The sequence below is a fragment of the Podarcis filfolensis genome, assembly GCF_964270895.1.
Source record: "Podarcis filfolensis genome assembly, chromosome: 10".
Taxonomy (NCBI): domain Eukaryota; kingdom Metazoa; phylum Chordata; class Lepidosauria; order Squamata; family Lacertidae; genus Podarcis; species Podarcis filfolensis.
The window spans coordinates 72,046,939-72,068,086 of NC_139612.1; the positions used below are offsets into that span (position 1 = coordinate 72,046,939).

General features: G+C 49.4%; 2 protein-coding genes across 3 annotated transcripts; both read right to left on the reverse strand.

The window, feature by feature from the left end:
• Nucleotides 1-974: 974 nt before the first annotated feature.
• On the reverse strand, nt 975-6,653 carry LOC310743020 (acrosin-like). Of its 2 annotated transcripts, XM_083573061.1 has the most exons (6): nt 6,526-6,627; nt 5,824-5,925; nt 5,119-5,322; nt 2,912-3,186; nt 1,829-1,968; nt 975-1,605 (listed from the first exon to the last, which is right to left on the reverse strand). In XM_083573061.1, the coding sequence occupies exons 3-6, from the start codon at nt 5,277-5,279 to the stop codon at nt 1,090-1,092; spliced, it is 1,092 nt and encodes a 363-aa protein (XP_083429187.1). In that variant the 5' UTR covers nt 5,280-5,322; nt 5,824-5,925; nt 6,526-6,627; the 3' UTR covers nt 975-1,089. The 2 variants fall into 2 exon arrangements, with proteins under 2 accessions (XP_083429187.1, XP_083429188.1); XM_083573062.1 differs by lacking the exon at nt 5,824-5,925 and having other exon boundaries at nt 6,526-6,653.
• Nucleotides 6,654-9,418: 2,765 nt separating this feature from the next.
• Nucleotides 9,419-18,712, reverse strand: LOC310742982 (acrosin-like). The gene is made up of 5 exons (XM_083572982.1): nt 18,574-18,712; nt 15,580-15,783; nt 13,290-13,555; nt 12,687-12,835; nt 9,419-10,635 (listed from the first exon to the last, which is right to left on the reverse strand). The coding sequence occupies exons 1-5, from the start codon at nt 18,696-18,698 to the stop codon at nt 9,925-9,927; spliced, it is 1,455 nt and encodes a 484-aa protein (XP_083429108.1). The 5' UTR covers nt 18,699-18,712; the 3' UTR covers nt 9,419-9,924.
• Nucleotides 18,713-21,148: the final 2,436 nt, after the last annotated feature.

The window sequence follows — 21,148 nt, forward strand, 5'->3', positions numbered from 1 at the left end:
TACCATAGAGACGTGGAATTGGCATTTTTCTAACTTAGCATAAAGCCGGTGGAGGTGTTCTCTCAGCCTCTGCAGCACCTCTGCCACATGTCTCATGTGCTGTTCCTGGCTTTCAGAGAAGTTCAAAAGATCATCAAGGTAAACGACCATGAACATATCCACCAGGCCACTGAGGATGTGGTTGATGAAGGCTTGGAACATTGCAGTCCCTAACTGAAGCCCAAAGGGCATGACCAGGTATTTGAAGCTGCCATACCTAGTGCAGAACATTGTTTTCCACTCATCTCCCTCCCTCACACAGATCAGGTTATAATAGTTGGTAGAGGATAATGATTAGGAACCATGAGGGCATTGGTCTTCCTATAGTCCATGCATAATCTAAGTTCTGTAGTGTCCTTCATCTTCACAAATAGCATTGGTGCTTTGGAAGGTCTGATGAAGCTCTTTACCAGATTCTTCTCTAAAAACTCGCTCAAGGCTGCCATTTCTGTCTTGGACAGGCAGGCACCCATCTTTGGTAACAATATTTTGGTATTTTTCTCCATATAGTGTTGTGGGTTGCCATGAGCACAAGATGTGGGTTGGAGCAGAAGATAGACAGGGCTTAGTGTCAGAAGGGTGCAGCAGGACTTTTTAAAAAATGGCTCTGTTTTCTCACTCTAATTAAAGTGGCAATTACTAAGAAATATTGTGTAACATTGGGGGAGGGTTTTTATTTTCACAGGAACATAATGCATTTTATACATTTTGGAATTCTTAAACGTGGAATATCCTTCATCCTTCCCTTCCCTTCTTTCTTGTTTTCTTTTTCCTTTTCTACCACTTCCATTTAATGGAAAGAAAGATCTGGAGGAATTATGAACATAAGTAGGAGAATATGCTTCTGGATTTGGCCATTTCCCAACACATCTCTCTGAGTTTAGGTGAGATGATGGTGTGAAAGACACAAAAACCCATTGCCAAATCCCAAGCAGCTTGCTCAAACCATCTTCATTTTATTATTCTATAGAATATCCTATGCTTATCATGGTGGGCGCTAGCCTGCCCCCTCTGCTTTATAATGCCTGCCCCCTACCTCAGTTGCCCCTCTCAATCCTGCTCTCCTGAGGGCACAAGCAGATCGTAGTAGTCTTCGGAGCCAGGGTAGTACCCTGGTAGATTTGTGAACTGGCTTTGAGGTGCCATCTGGGGCCAGGGCTGCTGATATCTATACCCTGACCTGTGGTCAGGCCTTGGGCGCCTCCCATAGTTCTCCCTCATCCAGGGAGGGATGGACGATGTTGTGGTCTTTACCCAAGGAGGAAGCCCCCCACTCCACAGTGGGGGCCTCACCCAGGGAGGCCTGTGCTTTTTTGGCCTGGCTGTGGTAGGTGAAGTCCTAGGTTTGCGCGGTTTTGTGGTCTGCGCCAGCAGCGGGGTGTGTGTGGGAGCTGAGAGCTGCAGCTTAGAGTTCCTTTCGATCCAGCCTAGAAAGTACTGTGTGGAGATGAAGACGCTTGGGAGCTTCGCTGTGCCGCAGTACACCGGTCCGAAACTGGTGACTCCAATCACCCAGTAGCGCTCAGACCTCTCTTCCCTGCACATCAGGGGGCCTCCTCTGTCACCCTGGGAGGGATGAAAGAAGGTGGTGGAATGAGGTGCAGGCATGATGCCGTGGAGACCGAGGCAGAGGCAAATGGGGTAAGGATACAAGGCTCAACCATCTTGTCAGGAGGCAGCACAGTGCACTAATTTCATTTATTTATTTCATTTATGGCCACTGGGTGCCACCCCCTTCATCAAGTGAGCACAAAATCCTGACTTTGGCTCCTGACCGTGGTTCACCTACCTTGCAGATTGCAATCTTTCCTTCTTCGTGTCCGGCACAGATGTTCTGTGTAGGGATCTTCCTGCGCCACCAGTTCCCACATTTTTTTCTGCTGAAGATATTCATTGGCTCTTCCTGCATGATGTCAGGAGGAGTGAAATCTGTGAGCAGAAAGTAGCGGGGTGGGAATGGAGATGACCAGGGCGTGCCCTGCCCATGAATCCTAACTGGGTCAGGGGAAGGAGAGAGGAAAGGGGGAAAACCCTCAGAGCCATGCCTAGAAAGCAGACGTGTGGACAAGCCCTAAGACCTGCGTAACAGCTAGCTGCTCTCAGTCCGTGGACCAGCAGTGCTATTTTTCTAGAAACGAGGTGCCGCAACTCACCACAAACGCCTTCCTTGGTCTCTTATAATGGCAATGGCACCCACCTGAGAGGTGCTGGAACAGAGTTCCAGTGAGTTATGGCTGCAAAAATCCCTGCTAACCATGCTTTTATTTCATAAATAGATATCCTGAGCCTTCAACCATGAAGATTCAAAAAGTGATAAATACAGCAAAAAAAACCCCGGTATATTTCTAAAGCAAAATAATTACAGGCAAGAACGAGGAAAATCTCCTCCATGGAAAAGAAAGGGGAAGTGAAACAGGGATGGAACACCCCGAAAGAAAACCTCTCCTGCAAAGAAGGAACCTTGTGCAGCCCAACCAGGAGCATTTATTCATTCAGAGCTATAATTTTTGCCATGGTCACTTCCATTTTATTTACTAACTTTCCTCCCACTGGAAGGGCTTGTCCACACTTCCACTCGTCCCCTGCCTAGAAAGCATGAGTTCAAGAGGTTTGTGCTCTCTAGGCATGAGTCCGAGTGCTTTTCTGCTTGCCCTGTTACTTTCCCCAGGGAAACCCACTCTTGACTGCTGAATAGGAGCAAACAGCAATCTGTGGATAATTCGATTGCAGGTTTTCCATGGGGAGAAACAGCAGGATAAGCGGAAGTGCAGACGAGCCCTAAACCACCCTGGAAAATACCGGCTGGCAGTGAAGATACAGGTGATGAATTTATTTCCAACAGTCCTCCTGCTTTTCACAACGTTGCTCTCACCTTTTGGCAGGAGGCCGCCCCAGCCGCTGTCGTAGCAATGGCCGAGCGTCAAAACCGGCAGGCTTTTCTCAGGCAGGCAGGCTGGCTGGATGTAGTCGCTGCAGTTGACGGGCTCGTCCATCTCCAACAAGGCAATGTCTCTATACACCACCTCTCCTTGCTTCAGCTTGTTGTCGTACCTCTCGTGTTTCACCAGCGTCCTGATGAAGCGCTGCTCAGTCTCAGGGCCCAGATTGGTGAGCCGGCTGGAGCCAAGAACAAGCTTGTACTGGTCTCTGCAGGTGGGACCAAGAACAGGGATATATGGCTTGTGAGAGGCTGCAGGAGCGTTCTGAGGTTGGGGGTGCCATTCCAAAGGGAGGGTGACAAAATGCCAACCCCCGATCAGTGGCATGCCTCGGGACATGCGCCACGCCCCCATGGGTGGTGCACCACGCCCCTGGGTGGCATGCCATGCCCCTGGGGGAGTGCCACACCCCCAGGATGTGGGCCACGCCCCCCATGGGGAGCACGTCATGTCCCCTGGGATGCACACTGCTCTAGGTACCAGAGCAGGATGGGAGGCTAGACTCCCTGAATATCAGAGAAAGGATGGAGAAAAAATCCTCCCTCCCTCTCTCACAAGGGTGGAACACCTGGATATCCAGTGAAGCTGACCTCACCTGCAAAAGGATATTGCAGAGCTGGAGAAGGTTCAGAAAAGGGCCACCACAATTATCAGGGGGTGTGGAGGGACTCCCCTAGGAGGAAAGGCTGCCACGCTTGGGACTTTTTAGTTTGGAGAAAATGTGGGGAAGAGGTGACATGGTTGAGGTTGCTGGAACTATGCATGGTGCGGAGAAAGTTGAAAGAGAAAAGCTTTCCTCCCTTTCCTGAAACGCCAGAAGTTGTGGACACCCCATGAAGATTCAGGAGAAACTAAAGGACATCCTGCATGCAGCACATAGCTAAGATGGGGAACTTGCCCCCACTAGAGGCAGCAATGGGGCACCAGTCTAATGGCTTTAAAAAACGATTGGGCAAATTCTCGGATAGTTATGCTCTTCCGTCATAGTCAGAGGTAGCAGTGCTCTCTGAGGCTCCTGCCCACTTCTGTTTCTTCCGTTTGTTCCCTTTGATTCTATGATTCCCCGTGATTTCAAGACATGGGTCCGAGAGGTTTTTTTTTTGGACTTTTTTTATTATTTGATTTGATCACAAGATCTCAGGGTGGTTCACAGGATAAAAATCCAAGGTAAAAACACAATAGTCAAAACAAAAAAAATAATGAAACAATGACTCCATTCCTACAAACATATTTTTTTAAAAAAACTGTAGAATATTAATCAGCTTTATAAAACAAAAACAAAAAAGACAAACACAAATTGACATGTAACACTTAAGAACAATAAACAACACCCACCCGAGTTAGAACAACACCCCCATTAAAAGCACAATTTTAGGACAAGGGGGCTGGCCCACGTCCTCAGTCCTTGTTCCTGTGCCTGGCCATTTTCCCTGGGGAAACCTGCCGTTTACATCTAAATCGGAGCAAACATGAATCTGCAGAAAACCCGATTGGTGTTTGTTCTGATTCAGTGATGAACAGTGTGTTTTCTTGGGGAAAGCAGTGGGAGAAAGGATAAGCCTCTCAGATCTGTGCCTACAGGTCACAGGACAAATGGAATTGTGGGTGAGCCCTATATTCCTATGAACCAAAAGGGGGCGGATTGGCCTGAGTACCCACAGTGGTGGAGCGAGCTGCTCTGGCACCCGGAGCGGAGTGCACCCAGGGGGCGGGGATAGCCACCCAGGGGGGTGGGGCTGGCATCCCAGGGGGTGAGGTGAGCGTGCATTGCCCACCACGAGCGTCCCAGGGCGGTGGCGTGGTGGTGTCACGCACCCTCAGGGATGACACTGAGTGCCAGCCACACCCACCGCACCCACCTTGCTCCGCCTCTGAGTACCCAGCCCTCTGAGGTTCCCAATGGGATGCTGGACTAGCTGGACCTTAGTTCTGATCAGGTAGGGCAGTTCCTGGGCTGTAGACTCCACCATCCCAAGAGGACGGCTTTGTGTTCAGGCGAACTGCAGTTCCTCCAAGTATCACCTGGAAGGCAGAAGAAGGGACTCTGCTTCCTTGAGATGCCCCAGGCTGCTGGGCTTGCAGATTCCACAACCCTCCCCAGGAATGACCTTCTGCTAAGTAGACTTCCCTTTCTGCTTACTTTCCTTTTGGGAAGCAGTGACCTGCACTGAGGACCCATTGGGGGCCAATGAGCGAACCTCCGCAGGAATGGATGTAGACTTTCCCTCGTCCTTTTGTCTGGATGCTGACTGTCCAGGGCCACGTCCCTGGAAGAACATCGCTGCTGCCCATAATATGCATCAACTTATGGCTGCTTGCCAAGGGTCGTCTTCCGCAGATGCCACTGAAAAAGATAGAGAGCGTCAACAGATGATGTGCATGACGTGGGTGGATTGTGCAGCTGGCATAAGAGACTCGGACACGCTTGACTTCCACACTTCCCCCAAAATGCTTTCTTGCAGCAGACAAGCATCTCTCTCTTGACCTCCTCAGCAGAGTGAGGTACAAAGCTGGAGACACCCAAGGGACCAGATCCCTGTGCACCAGAGATCCCATTCACTGCCCATGAGCTAAGTCAGCTTTGGACAACATGGTTCCCTCCAGGGCTGGCCACCTGCAAACGTCCTTGCAGAAGACCAGGGCTGCTCATGTTAAGTAAAATTGCTTAATTCACACTGAGATGGAGAATGCTGAAAGGGTTTAACTGGAAGATTCCATTGAAGAGCAAGAAGAGCTCTACAAGCACCTCAATGGGTTGATAATTAACTGCTATTGCTCTCTGCTAGCTAGTGCATGGGTGTTTAACCTTAGGTCACATGAGTAAGGTATTCAATGTGCAAATCACCATCTTGGGGAGTTGGTCTTTGGTCCTTTGTTCTCAGTCAGAGTGGGGGGAAGATAATGCAACTCTCCAAGAGATGCATAGCCTTAGGTAGGTGAATGCAGGCTAGAATGGGAGAGAGACACAGTTTTGATTTCTGGAAGAAGTAAAGTTATTTCTTATAAGATGCTGAGCCTGTGCTGGACATGCACAAGATATTGTAAATTTATTTAGATGTATTGTTGATGTTTCTGTCCTGTTTTGAATAAAGTTCTGCAATAAAGCACTGAATCAAACATATGGGCCTGGACAATGTTTTATACCAAAAGTAGCCAGTTTTGTATGCATCCAGTTGCTTCAAGTGGCACAATATAAATACCGTATATGCAATAGTTTGTGTTTTAGGACCTTCCCCTTTGGACTGCTCTACAGTCCAATCTTTGATCAAGATTTTGGTTGCCTCCAACATGACATAACCTTGGGAGATCTCTCTGGATGCCGTGGCTATAGGTGGTAAACACCACAATTAATTCACCAAAATTAATGTGTTCGTTGCTTTCAATGGGTCTACTCCAGAGGGTTGGATGAAATCTCAAACATCACAAGATCCTCAAGGCAAAATGGAAGGAGAGCAACCCTGGTAGATGGACAGGCAGACAGAAGACCAATAAAAAAAGTCTTCCCTCTTTTGTCTTTCCTTACAAAATGCCACCTTTGGCCTCTTACTCGCAGTTGCTGACAGTGGCGTTGTGAGTGGGCTGGAATGTAGCAAGGACCAGAAGAGAGAGGACCAACCATCTCATCCTTTGGGCAGCTCCCAAGGCTACAGGGTTCACCACCACCACCTTGTCTTAGAATTCATGACATCATAAAACATATGAATCCAGGTTCTGTCCAGAGAGCATGTGGGCAGCCTGACATAATTGCTGCTTTATGCTCCTCCTTCTCTCTCTTTTTTAATTAATATTAACAGAAGCACCAGGGCAAGATGCCCAAATGAGGATGCACCAATTTTTAAATATTCCTTCTTTTCAGCTTGCACTTTTTTGCCAAAGTTTGCATTCCTTTGTTTTCTCCTCAAGGAAGCCTTCCTGCCTCTAATAGCTTCCTAATAGCTTCCTAACAAGAACAACAAGAACTTTATTATTTATACCCCACCCATCTGGCTGGGTTTCCCCAGCCACTCTGGGCAACTTACAAAATATATAAAACATAATAAAGCAGCAAACATTAAAAGCTCCCCAATACAGGGCTGCCTTTAGATATGTTCTCAAAGTTGTATAGTTCTTTATCCCCTTGACATCTGAAGGTAGGGTGGACTTCCGGTCAGCGCCAGCAACTGTAATGGCGGATTTCCTCCGATCTCCGGAGGAAATCTGCTTCGTGGAGCCAGGGTTCTACCGCTACGGCGAAGCGGGGACCCAAAAAAAATCACAGGCGGGGAAGCCTGTGAACTGAAGGCTCGGCGGGCTCCATTTGCGTCCCCCCCCCGCTGCAAAGGAGCCTTTTTAAATGGTCAATTCCATTACAAACTGTTCTAAGACAGTCATTTAGCGTATCTATAAATGTTAGCTCTTTGCTGTGTTTAGAAGAAATATGCAGCCAGTCTAGAACATCTTCTCTTCGATTGCATTTTCCACCTCAAGATCACTGTATATACAGTATATACAGTATCTGAAAGACCTTTGTATCTTGAGGAGGTTAGAAACGATGCTCAGAAACTGCCATTGAAATTCTACTTAGTATTCATCCAGAGCAGGGATGCGGGTAGCGCGGTGGGTTAAACCACAGAGCCTAGGACTTGCCGATCAGAAGGTCAGTGGTTTGAATCCCCGCAACGGGGTGAGCTCCTGTTGCTCAGTCCCTGTTCCTGCCAACCTAGCAGTTTGAAAGCATGTCAAAGTGCAAGTAGATAAATAGGTACCGCTCCAGCGGGAAGGTAAACGGCGTTTCCGTGCGCTGCTCTGGTTTGCCAGAAGAGGCTTAGTCATGCTGGCCACATGACCCGGAAGCTGTACGCCGGCTCCCTCGGCCAGTAAAGTGAGATGAGTGCCACAACCCCAGAGTCGGTCGTGACTGGACCTAATAGTCAGGGGTCCCTTTCCCTTTACCTTTAGGGATCCAGAGCAGATTCTAATGTATAGTTAGCAGAGTAACAACTTTAACACGTTGCAGGATTTTATATATATATATATATATATATATATATATATATATATATATATATTAAAGACCAGAGGCAATTGTATTTCACTCAGCAGAGCTTTACTGCTACTGAAGGCAAATGAGCATAATGTTCACAAATCCAACAGAATCAGGATTGGCACTGTCCGTAAGAAATCCAGTTGCAGCAGACTTGACCTAAACTTATAACTTAAAATTCAAGGGCATGCAGTGCCTGCACCTCTTTCTTGTTGTTGCTAAAAAGTGTGGCACTTATGGTAACAACTGCATGGTGAGTACCATGTCTAGGAAAAAAGCACTGATTGGAAGGGCCATTAAGTCCAACCTCCTGCAATGCAGCAAACTCAACTAAAGCATCCAAGAGAGGTGACAGAAAAGAGATGACAGAAAACCTCCAGCTCACCCATCTTGGCTCAGAAAAATGAGAGGCACAAATACAAGATGGGTGACACCTGGCTTGAGAGCAGTACACGTGAAAGGGATCTAGGAGTCTTGGTTGACCACAAACTTGACATGAGCCAACAGTGTGACGCGGCAGCTAAAAAAGCCAATGCAATTCTGGGCTGCATCAATAGGAGTATAGCATCTAGGTCAAGGGAAGTAATAGTGCCACTGTATTCTGCTCTGGTCAGACCTCACCTGGAGTACTGTGTCCAGTTCTGGGCACCACAGTTCAAGAAGGACACTGACAAACTGGAACGTGTCCAGAGGAGGGCAACCAAAATGGTTAAAGGCCTGGAAACGATGCCTTATGAGGAACGGCTAAGGGAGCTGGGCATGTTTAGCCTGGAGAAGAGGAGGTTAAGGGGTGATATGATAGCCATGTTCAAATATATAAAAGGATGTCACATAGAGGAGGGAGAAAGGTTGTTTTCTGCTGCTCCAGAGAAGCGGACACGGAGCAATGGATCCAAACTACAAGAAAGAAGATTCCACCTAAACATTAGGAAGAACTTCCTGACAGTAAGAGCTGTTCGACAGTGGAATTTGCTGCCAAGGAGTGTGGTGGAGTCTCCTTCTTTGGAGGTCTTTAAGCAGAGGCTTGACAACCATATGTCAGGAGTGCTCTGATGGTGTTTCCTGCTTGGCAGGGGGTTGGACTCGATGGCCCTTGTGGTCTCTTCCAACTCTATGATTCTATGATTCTATGATTCTAAGAAGCTTCTCATATTGCCATAGTGTTGCCCACCACCCCACAACCCTTGAACTCCCCATATATGACCCAATACAACCGCACCAACATATACATTAGAGGAAATTCACACTAAAATGCTGTGTGTGTGTGTGTCCCCACCCACCACGAATGAAGAATTCTCAAACTGATATGGACATGTTTAGAAAGGAACGTGAGACTGCGAAAATGAGGGAATGAAACGGACAGCTCCTCCCACTCATAATCCCATACCAAGCAACAGAATAAGCAGGGAGAGCCGGCTGAGAAAGCACCAATTTATTGCAGATGTGCCTTGCACGTTACAGAACAGCTGCCGGGAGACAGCTGGAACCACAAGGTCTTCCCACAAAGGCTTTGGTGTGGATGCACAAGCGAACTGAAATGTCTGGGGTGCATTTGGGAACCCCCTTGCCCCTCTAGTGAGCCCCAGGGGGGCAGAGTCCAGGCAGCAGTGTTGGAGCAGATTGATCTCAGAAGCGAGCTTTGCCCCTACATGCAACTCTTGCCTGTTTCCTGCCCCATCCCTCCAGCAATTTCTGTGGCTTGCCAAAATAGTGCATATGTGTGTGTGTGTGTCTGTATTTCTATGTACTTAAAAGATAACTATTTTGTCCCGGGAAGACGGCTTGTGAGATCTGATTTCATGTGCAGTAAGGGAAGGGGAACCGAGCTGACGGCTGCAGCAGCTTGTACAGGGTTAATTTGAAAAGGGGAGGGCAGGGAGGGCAGGGCAGCTGAGTGGCCAGGGGCCGGGATGGACTGTCCGGCTACTTGACTGGCCTGTTCTTCCTAATGTTCCAGTAGTAAGTCCCCACCCAAGAAGGCTTACCAAAGGTCCACTTCTGCGTGAGCCTGGTCCTGGGGGGAGGCCGGGTCACCTGTATGTTCCACGAAGGGTATTGCTGCACAGTGTATGGTGGGTAGGTTCTGGGGGGCGGCTTAGTCAGCACCCACATATTCCACGCTGGCCGGGCCGGAGCCACGGTCCACGTCTGGGTCCAGCCGTAGGACCCCCAGGGCGGCTGGGTTTGCACGGGCTGCAGGGGGGGTTCGGTCTCGGCTGGCGGTTGCTGCCAAAGGGAAGGGGGGGTCGTCACGACAGGCTGGGTGTAAGCCCAGTTCTCAAACTGCTGGATTTCATTGGGGGAGGCTGGCCGCTGCCTGGTGGTTTTCTTCCAAGGATTGGCAAAGGTCTCAAGCGGCATGTGGATGTAGGGGCCCGTGGGCCACCACACCTGGGACGTTGAGCTCTGTGCTGGGGGCGGGGGCGGGGCCACCGTTGTAGGTTTCCCCGCAAAGCCGCCCTGGAAGAAGTCCTCCTTGGTCGACCACTTTATCCAGTCGAGGAAGTGCTGTGTGGACGTGTAGATGCCCGGCTTCTGTGCCTTGGCACAGCCCGTCCCCCAGCTGGTGACTCCGATGACCCAGAAGCGCTCGGACCTCATTTCCCGGCACATGAGGGGGCCTCCGCTGTCACCCTGAGGCAGGAGGAAAAGACGGGAGACGAGTGAAGAGGGTGCAGCTGCACTCAGGAGAACTGGGTTGCACATCCGCCAGCAGCAGCACCAAGGAGCTCTCATGACGACCACAAAGGATGGAGGCATCCCTCATCTTGCATGCAAGAGAGACGGGGTCACATAAAAAGCAGGGCTTCTGCAGATGGGCAGAGAATATCGCGCTGGGGTTGTTTCACTCAAGCTTTGCCTCAGCTCTATTTCAGCAGTGAGGTGAAATTCTGGGAAGGGCAGAGCAAAAGAGAGCCATACGACCCCTGGAAGCCACTTTACACGAAATCCGCCTGTTGCTCCAATTAGCTCAGAACTGTCTATGTTGATTGACAGCACCTTTCCAGGGTCTGAGGGCTCATTCACTCTTCCTTTCTGCCCTGCTCTTTCCAGGCGCTCTTTCCATGTTTTAAAGCTCTGAATCTGAGGGTGGATCTACACTCATGGTTTCAAATGTTAAGGAAGGTGTCAGGGAACTGCCATTGGAGCTAGAGGCGGAGGGAAGGCTCCAGAGGGATGCCGGAGAGGGTCCCAGTAGGGAGAGAGGCAGCCCATCTGCTGGGGAAGGAAATCAGCGTAACACCAGTGGAGAAGGGGGGCAGATGGGGGAATCGGAGAGGAGGCTCCAAGACCCTCGCCGGAGACCAGCGGAGAGAGTACGGGTACTCCGCTGCCCACACCCTCCCTGTGCAGAAGACTTCCGCGCAGGGAGAGTAGGAGGAGACTTGGCGTCAAAGAACTTCTTTGCTGGAAGAAGTTCAAGAAACGCCCACTGACGGATTCTGCCAGCGACTGAGACAGCCACGAAGCTAGAAGCTGTACAGACAGAAAGGGTTCAACCAGGTAACCTAGCCAGGAGTGGCGGCAACTTACGCACGAGCAACCCCTAGAAACATTACAGAAGGGTTAAGGAATGACTCTGAAAATGTATATGGACACATGATGTTCCGCTTTTAACATTCATAATGTGTTATCAAGGTGTGGCACCAAAGGGCACAGCAGAGCAACCAGCAGCAGGAAGACTGCATTTTGATGAAAAAGACCAAGGTAAAAAAACCCACCACTTTAATTAACAAGTATGCCTTGTGACATTTTAGAACGACATATCTAATAACGTTCTAATAACGTTAAACAGGTCAGTGTAGATCCAGCCTAAGTGTCTTTTTTGCCCCATGAAAACCTGCTCTTTAGCACTCTATTGGAGCAAACATCAATTCGGGTTTTCCAAGGATTGTGTTTGCTTTCGCTGTGCTTTCCAGAATGGGGCTTTGGAGCAAAAAATAAACAAAAGGGGGTGATCAGACACAGAGCTTTAAAGCACAGACCTGTGCCTGGAAAGAGCTGAAGAAAGGTAATTGTGGATAAGTTCCCAGGCAGAGAAGCTGGCTGGAGATGCCCAAACCTGAGACCTTCTGCATGTAATGGAGATTCGGTGGACCAATGTTCTGACTTGGGATAAGGCAGCTTCCTATGTCCCCAATGCCAAAAAGATGAATAATCTGGGAGGAAGAGGACTCTGTGGTGGGACAGGCAAACCTTGTAGGATGGGGAATTCTGAGGGACAGCCAAGCACGTCTTCTGGAGCAGGTGCGAGAGAGCCCTGAATGAGATAATTTGCCTGCCTTTCCCTCCTTGCTGAGAGCTGCAGTGTGGCGTAGTGGTCAGACTAGGACCTGGGAGAGACTAGGGTTCAAATCTCCACTCAGCCAGGGGGCTCACTGGGTGAGCTTAGGGGGTGTCACTGCCTCTCAGCCCAACCTACCTCGCAGGGTTGTCATGGGGATTAAATGAGGAGGGAGAGAACCACGTCTGACACCTGAATCTCCTTGGAGGGAAAGGCAGGAAGATAATAACATATTGAAAACCACGGGGGCTGTCTGAATATGGGATGGAAGGGGGATTTCCCTGGGTGGGACAGAGTTAGGCCATTCCTCCAAGAGGAGGGCACTTCGCTCGTCCTGCCCCTCCCCCCCGCTTGCCTCCCTCCCTGGAGAAGCAGCCTCTGGCATTGCGCCACTGCGTACCTGGCAGCTGTCGATGCCCCCTTGCTCGTGTCCAGCACAGATGTTGTTGGGGTGGATGCGCTTATTGTACCAGCCGGTGCTGTTGCAGATGTGGGAAGGGATGAGGTTGACTTTGGCCTCTTGCAGGACGTCTGAGGTCACGCCTGGCTCTGCAAGCAGGAAGTCTCGCTTTAGCATCTCGCCTCAGGACACAACCTGGCTTCCAAGTCAATACAACTGATCCGGGAACTTTCTGAACCAGCTCTCACCAACCCGGTGCCCTCCAGGTGGTTTTGGGCTATGATTCCCACTGGCCCCTCTTATCAGCTGGGAGGTCCTACAGCCTCTGGAGAAGCAATATCCGCTTCCTAGTCCTGCCATCTTTGGCCATCTGGATGCACCCCTTGGTAGGTAGGAATATAGTCACCCACCAACCCTACCTGGTCCAGGAGCTGGGTGAATCACAACATTACTTTTAGGGACTCCCAGTACATCCAAGAGGTGGCTGGTCTCCGGTTATGTATGCATAGGGTAGCAGATGTGGTGTCCTCCCACCAGGTGTTGCCAGGCAACGCTTCCCCTGTGAGACCCTCTTTGATGTACATCCCACCCCAGGACTCTCACTTGACACATCTGTCACTCCCCAGCCGCTGACATAGCAATGCGTCAGAGACATCACATCCACGTCCATGTCAGGCAAGCAGGCCGGCTGGATGTAGTCGCTGCAGTTGAACGGCGCGCTCATCTCCATCAAGGCAATGTCATTGAGGTTTATCCGTTGGATATACTGCGGGTGTACGATCAGGTCCTTGATGGTGCGCGCCTGGGCGTTGGGGCCAGGGTCAGAAAGCTGGTTGGCTCCCATCACCAGCTTCCATTGATCGAGAAACCTGTAGCAGAGAAAGATGGAAAACTGGCCCACCAAGGGGGAAGAAAGAGGTTCTCTTCGAACCGTGTGCCATTCATATATGATTTTGGGGAGAGATTCAGGAACCCCATGAAAAGCGGTTAGATTGAATGGTATTGCAGGTGTCTTTGAGTTTCCAAGGATGGTGTGAGGGAGGGACTATTTTAAATTGTTGTTGTTGTTGTTGTTACTATTCATTTATTTATTACGTTTCTATGCCACCCTTCACCGGAGGACGACAGGGCAGTTTACAATATAAAAACACAAAAATACAAAACATAATAAGAAACGAAACAATACCCACCACAGTTTAAAAGGCCACAAATGGTTTAATTAGCCAGAGGCCTGAGAGAAGGGGAATGTTTTTGCCTGGTGCCTAAAGATATGTGATGATGGCGCCAGGCGAGCCTCCCTGGGGAGAGCATCCCACAAGTGGGGAGCCACCACAGAAAAGGCCCGTTCTCGTGTTGCTGCCCTCTAGGTAGCTGGGGAAATATTCATATAATATGTCATATATAATTGTTATATAATATAATGTATATGCTATTTATTATCTCAGTCAGCAGAGCATGAGACTCGTAATCTCAGCATCATGGTTTTGAGGATGAACAATTCCTGCATTGCAGGGGTTGGACTAGATGATCCTCCTGGTCCCTTCCATCTCTACAGTTCTATGATTCTGTGATTTGAACAAGGAAATTCCTGGCTGCCTGCAGCACTGTTCAGGGCATTTTATGGAGAGAGATAAGTACCATGAGCGTGGCACCCAAATAATAATGCCAGCGATAACAATGACCATCGCTTTAGCTGTTATTATGGTTATTAACCTCTGTACAAGCAGTGCATGTAGGGCAACTATGCTTTCAGGGTGGCTAGCAGAATAGATCATAAGCAATCATTGCAATGCACCATACCCATGTGGAATTAATGATACAAAACAGTTCATAAAACCACAGGGTTCAGACTAGGCTTAGGTACCCCATAGACTTAAACTAGGTTAATGCTAATTTCACCTCCCCTGGGAACTGTAATGAGGTGACAAAATCTGTATCGTGTCAGCACTTGCCACTCTGGTGCCATCCAAATGTTTTGGACTACAACTATCCTGAAACATCCATTAATTCCTGGCTGAGGAAGGTCATAAACTTGGGGCTTTCTGGCACACACCTCACTGTACCAATTTTTAAATTCTAGAACTTCGTAGCTAGAAACCTGCGTTTCTTTTTTCCTCCTCCATCCCAACCCCCTTTCCTTTTGTGCCATGCCTTTCAGATATGAAGGAGGGAGCCATCTTTCTGCTGCTTGTTGCCTCCCCGACCCCCTTTTTTGGCTGTGGTGAGGGGCAAAAATCTTTTAAAGGATGAAATGAGCTATAATGATCTCTGGTAGGCAAGCAGCCTGATAAGCAACAATGTCTCTCTGACATTATGTAGGTTTATTTACAAGAAAAACACATCCAGAGCATGGCTTCCCACCTGTTCATATTAATAGTAGTTGATCAGTCTGAATCACCGTCCCTCTCCCAACAGGAAGGACGCCAAAATCCTGCCTTTCTTTCCCTTCCCTTCCCTTCCATTGTTCTCTGAGCCCCTCCAGTCTCCTAGTACAGGGACTTCTAGTACTGCCTCCTCCTCACTCCCAGATGACGCAGCCTCAGACTCTGGCTTATCTGCTGGCTGCCTGGCAACGCTCTGGCCGCCTTCCAACTCTCCCTCTTCTTGAGAGCAAACAGCCTCTTCCCTGGGAATGAGGGGGGCTGGACCGCCCTTTCTGGACTCTGACAGCCAGCCCTCATCTGCAGAGATAGCCCCTTGCTCACCTTGTTCAATTTCTGAGGCCGACTCTTCCGCTGCGCTCTGGGGGGCCATGTTCCTGACATGAGCTCCACAGCTCAGCCGGCATTACAACTGCCAGGCTGAATGATCTGCAGGGACAGCACATCTGGAGACTCTACAGCAAAGTCTCCCACCCTTGCCACACGCAGCTGCCCCCTGGTACCCTGCTCACCTTCTGTCTAAGAAGCAGTGTGCTGCAGTGAGGACCCAGCGAGAGCTGATGAGGGAGCCTCCACAGGTGTGCCTGTAGCCCTGGTTGGATGGGACCTGGATGCTGACGAGCCAGGGCCACGTCCCGGGGAGAGCCTGTGTGCCTCCGATAATCCGAACTGAGCCACCATGGCTGGGCGCCAACGGACGTCTCCCGCAGACTCCACTGGAAAGGGACACAAAGTACGGGCAGCCCACACATGCCATGTGTGACAGGTGAGAGGCACACGAGACTTAGGAAAGAAGAGCGGCCTTCCCTGAAAGGTCCACCTTCTGCCACAGGAACCCGCCCAAGCCAAGCCTTCACCAGAGGCCCTTTCCCAAGCAACCCCACCTTGGGATGGGAGGCAGGTGACTTTGTGGGGAAAGGACTTCTTTGTGATGGCACCTGAGTTGTTGTTGACATTGGTCTGTCTCAAGAGACAATGGGGTGCACCTCCGGGGGTGAAGTAAAACCACTGCATTAACAGGACCGAAGAAGAAGAGGAAGAGTTTTGGATTTGATATCCCGCTTTATCACTACCCGAAGGAGTCTCAAAGTGGCTCACATTCTCCTTTCCCTTCCTTCCCCACAACCAACACTCTGTGAGGTGAGTGAGGCTGAGAGACTTCAGAGAAGTGTGACTAGCCCAAGGTCACCCAGCAGCTGCATGTGGAGCAGCGGGGAAGCGAACCCGGTTCACCAGATTACGAGTCCACCGCTCTTAACCACTACACCACACTGGCTCGAAGTGACCTCCCGGGGATCAAGCCTGGGCAATGTGTCTGGAGGTCCTGGGCTGCCCAGACGACAAGACCCCCTTCTCGGCCTCATTGATGTAGTCCAAAGGAGAGCAGAGCAAGATGTTTGGCACCAGTTAGGCTGCAGGAGTTGCCGGAAGGAGGCATACAAGATGCCATCCAACCACCTTAGGAACTCCACTCCAGATTTGTATAGGGTTTACTCCTGAGCCTTTTGGTTTAGGACCAGAGTTTTTCTTCTCCTCTATTGGCTCCCTTCCCAGGTAGATGAACTCCACCTGCCCCTCACTTCCATCTCTTGGTTTCTTCTGCTCCATCTGCTAGAATCTGTCTTCACATGCAGAGGAAGCCCCTAACTCACCCAAGTTGTAAGAACGTGGCAACATAAGATGAGCCTGCAGGATCAGGCCAATGGCCCTTCCAGTCCAGCATCATGTTCTCACGGTGGCTGGCCAGACGCCCGTGGGAAACCAGAAAGCAGGATTCAGTTATGGAACTCCCTCCCTAGATGTGTTTGCCTGGTGCCCTGCAGCCCATGTCTAATCACACCTACTCAGTAGTAAGTCCCATTGAGTTCAATGGGGCTTACTTCCAAGTAAGTGTGGTTAGGATTGCAGGCATGTTCTTGGTTGGAACACAGCTGAAAGGCACAGGGATTGGCGGAACAACAGGAAGGATGTCAAAAAGGGGATTCACTTCATTTAAAGTGATCGAAACGTCTGACGCGGGTGGCGCTGTGGGTTAAACCACAAAGCCTAGGACTTGCCAATCAGAAGGTCGTTGGTTCGAATCCCTGCGACGGGGTGAGCTCCCGTTGTTCAGTCCCTGCTCCTGCCAACCTAGCAGCTTGAAAGTACATCAAAGTGCAAGTAGATAAATAGGTACCGCTCCGGCGGGAAGGTAAATGGCCTTTCCGTGCGCTGCTCTGGTTCGCCATGACCCGGAAGCTGTACGCCGACTCCCTTGGCCAGTAAAGCGAGACGAGCGCCGCAACCCCAGAGTCGGCCACGACTGGACCTAATGGTCAGGGGTCCCTTTACCTTTACCTTTAAATGTCTTACTTAGGGCTCACTCACACTTCTGTTTGCCCTGCTCCTTTCCCCCAGGGAAACCCATGGTGTAAATGGTGACTCACAAAAAAGACGATTGCCGATTGCTCAGGGCTAATCCACACTTCCGCTTCTGCCATGCTTAGAAAACATGGGACTAAGAGGCTTTCCTCTTGTCCCACTGCTTTTTCCTAGGGAAAGGTGCTCTTGAGCACACAGTCGGAGGAGAGGGACGTTGAGTATAATTGTTTAATTAAACTGTTTAATTAAATTTCCATTAAAATGGAAAATAACTCTGTATATGTGCTGCTAAATGCAGAGCGTGCAAACTTCCACTGCAGCTAAACAAAGGAGTTGCATAATTAACTTTGAATGTATCTCTGCTACTCTGTCACAAGGTGTTTAACCTTTGGATCCCACGGGGTGTATGCAATTAGTATTCACTTGCAAACCTACATTTTGTGGGAGTTGGGTCCTTGTTCTCTCTCAAGCACCTTGGAAGAAAAGACGTGAGGAGGTGATTATCTCTAGGAAAACACAACCTCCAGCTGTAATGGGGGCTGTGGGAGAGACACGGCTTTGTTTTCCACTCTGGAAGAAGTAATTTTATAGTTCCAAGATGCTGTGCCTGTGCTTGGTCAAGCATGTGATATCATGAAACTATTTGGATGTAACTTACTTTGTTTTTGTGTCTGTTTTGGAAGAAGTTCTATTAGTAAAGCTTATGAACCATATTTTTGGACTGGGCAATTTTTAGTCGAAGAAGAGTGTGTTGTATTCATCCAATAACTTTCCTATGTGCAATACGAATAACTGCAATAAGAGTGATTCAGATTCCACCCTGGTTGCCATTTGTTCCAATCTATCACTAAAGAGCGGGTTTTCCATGGGAAAGGAGTGGGGGAAGAGGAAGACTGCTTGGACCCCTACATTTTAGGCATGGGGAAAGTGGAAATGTGGGTGAACCCTAAATTTAAGGAGGCCAGAAAAGACCAGCCAGGGACAGAGGCAGGGGAGAAAGTGTCTGCAGTGGCTGCAATATGTGTGACCTGATACGAAAGCCCAAGGCAGGGGTTGGTGTCCACCACAACAGGTGCCTGTCTGAGCAGGAGGGCTGGGGCTCTCATCTCCCTCCCTCCTTCCCGCAGGATTCTGATGCCACTTACCTGCAAGGTTCACCTAGAGCATGTTCAGAGAAGAATACGGAAAGGACCAAAAGAGGAAGAGGAAGCCACTTCATCCTACATGTCTTGACAGGTGGCAGCTTCCGCCGCCTGTTCCCTTTGCTCATGTGACATCACAAACCATGCGCTTCTGGAGCCCCAGCCAATCAGCACGAGGCGGAAGAGCCTGCCATTCTCTTTCAGCGGAATGGAAGAGGGTCTCCCATGGAAGTTCTGTGAAGGGCCAGTCTGAGGCAGGGTTGGCCGGGCAACACAGCAGAACAACCTCTGGTTCTCCTCTTGCGGCATAGACATTGTAACCCAAGAGTATTGTCCTCAAGAAGGGATGGGGCTCAGGAGCAGAAGACTCCAGGTTCAATCCCCACTGCCATCTCCAGATGTGGAGAGCTGCTGCCAGTCTGTGCAGACAATACTAAACTAGGTGGACCATTGGCCCAACTAAGTATAAGGCAGTTCTGTATGTGCCACATATTCTGTTCAAATCATTGGTTGGGCAGGGGGTGGGAATCCTCATCCAACAGGGGTTGTTTCTGGCATTTGAAATCATTTTTATTGGTTTTCCATGGGTCTCCTGTGGCCAAAGCCAATGAGGGCAACTCTAGACCATCTGCAAAGCCTAGCAAGTTTGCACATAGCCTTTTGTCTGCTCATGTGGTGGGCAAGAGCTATAAAGAGGTGTAGCAACACTTATCTCATTGTCACCCCATTTGCCGCAGTCTTCAGTCTCTGCTACTCCTTTTGCAATCTGGAGGTAGTTAGAGGATGGATGGCGGCTAACAGATTGAGGCTGAATCCTGACAAGATAGAAGTACTGTTTTGGGGGGATAGGAGGAGGGCACGTGTGGAGGACTCCCTGGTCCTGAATGGGGCAACTGTGCCCCTGAAGGACCAGGGACACAGCCTGGGAGTCATTTTGGACTCACAGCTGTCCATGGAGGTGCAGGTCAGTTCTGCATCCAGGGCAGCTGTCTACCAGCTCCATCTGGTACGCAGGATGAGACCCTATCTGCCAGCAGACTGTCTTGCCAGAGTGGTGCATGCTCTGGTTATCTCCCACTTGGACTACTGCAATGTGCTGTATGTGGGGCTACCTTTGAAGGTGACCCGGAAACTACAACTAATCCAGAATGCGGCAGCTAGACTGGTGACTGGGAGTGGCCACCGAGACCATATAATACTGGTCCTGAAAGACCTACATTTGCTCCCAGTACATTTCCGGGCACAATTCAAAGTGTTGGTGCTGACCTTTAAAGCCCTAAACGGCCTTGGCCCAGTATACCTGAAGGAGCATCTCCACCCCCATCGCTCAGCCTGGACACTGAGGTCCAGCGCCGAGGGCCTTCTGGCGGTTCCCTCATTGCAAGAAGCAAAGCTACAGGGAACCAGGCAGAGGGCCTTCTCGGTGGTGGCACTCGTCCTGTGAAATGCCCTCCCACCAGATATCAAGGAGATAAAAAGCTACCTAACTTTTAGAAGACATCTGAAGGCAGCCCTGTTTAGGGAAGTTTTTAATGTTTGATGAATTATTGTATTTTAATATTTTTCTGGAAGCCGCCCAGAGTGACTGGGAAAACCCAGCCAGATGGGCGGGGTATAAATAATAAATTATTCATCATCATCATCATCAACATCATCCTTAAGCTATGAGATCCTGGCCCTGTCCTGCCAGCCCATGGCACGGGTTATGGGGTCACATGGCAGTTTGCTTCTGCCAGGAGTACTCCTTTCTCTGCCACAGCCAGTGCTGGTGAGGCATCAGGGCCAAGTCCAGGGAGCATCTTGTTGCAGTGCTTCTGCCAAAAACATGGGACTCTCTGAGGCCTCATCCGCACTTCGGCCTGTCCTGTGTTTTCAAGGCCCAGATCCAAGAGGTTTTCATTTGCCCTGCTCTTTGCCTGGGAAAACCCACTGTTGAATCAGAACAAATGTCACTCCACAGAAAACCCAATTTGTGTTTATTCTGATTCAGCAGTAAACAATGGATTTTTCCCAGCGAAAGCAGCAAGACAAGCAGAATTGTGGGCAGGATCTCAGACTATCAGATTGTTGGTTGATTTAATGTGGGTTTTATTTTATCTTGTGTTTCCTCCGTTTTTAAGCTGCTTTGGAAACCCATGTAGAAAAGGAGGGCATAAATTAAATAAACTGAGCTGAGCCAAACATGACTCTGGTGTGTTCTTTCCATGTCTGAACTATTGGTCAAAAGAGACTGCAACACCCCACACCCCACCCCGAAATGTTCATCATGTTGTACCCGCATTCTGTGCAAGACGAAAAAGTGGATGGAATTCCTTGTTTTGTGTTCTACCCTCTAGATTTTATAATCAACAGCAGAGTAATTAAAACCAAACATTCCTAAATACTACCAGAAAAGAACATGCCAAAGAGAAAGAGAAAGGCTTGTGGTACCAAAATTGTGCAATACGGTTTTGTCTATTTTGAAATTAAATTTTGTAAAATATTGCAGTGAGTTGTGTCAATCATCCTGCTCCATGAAGGAGAAATTGTATACCTGTTTTTCAACTGGTAGGAGTTGAAGCATCTGAGTTTGTCACAA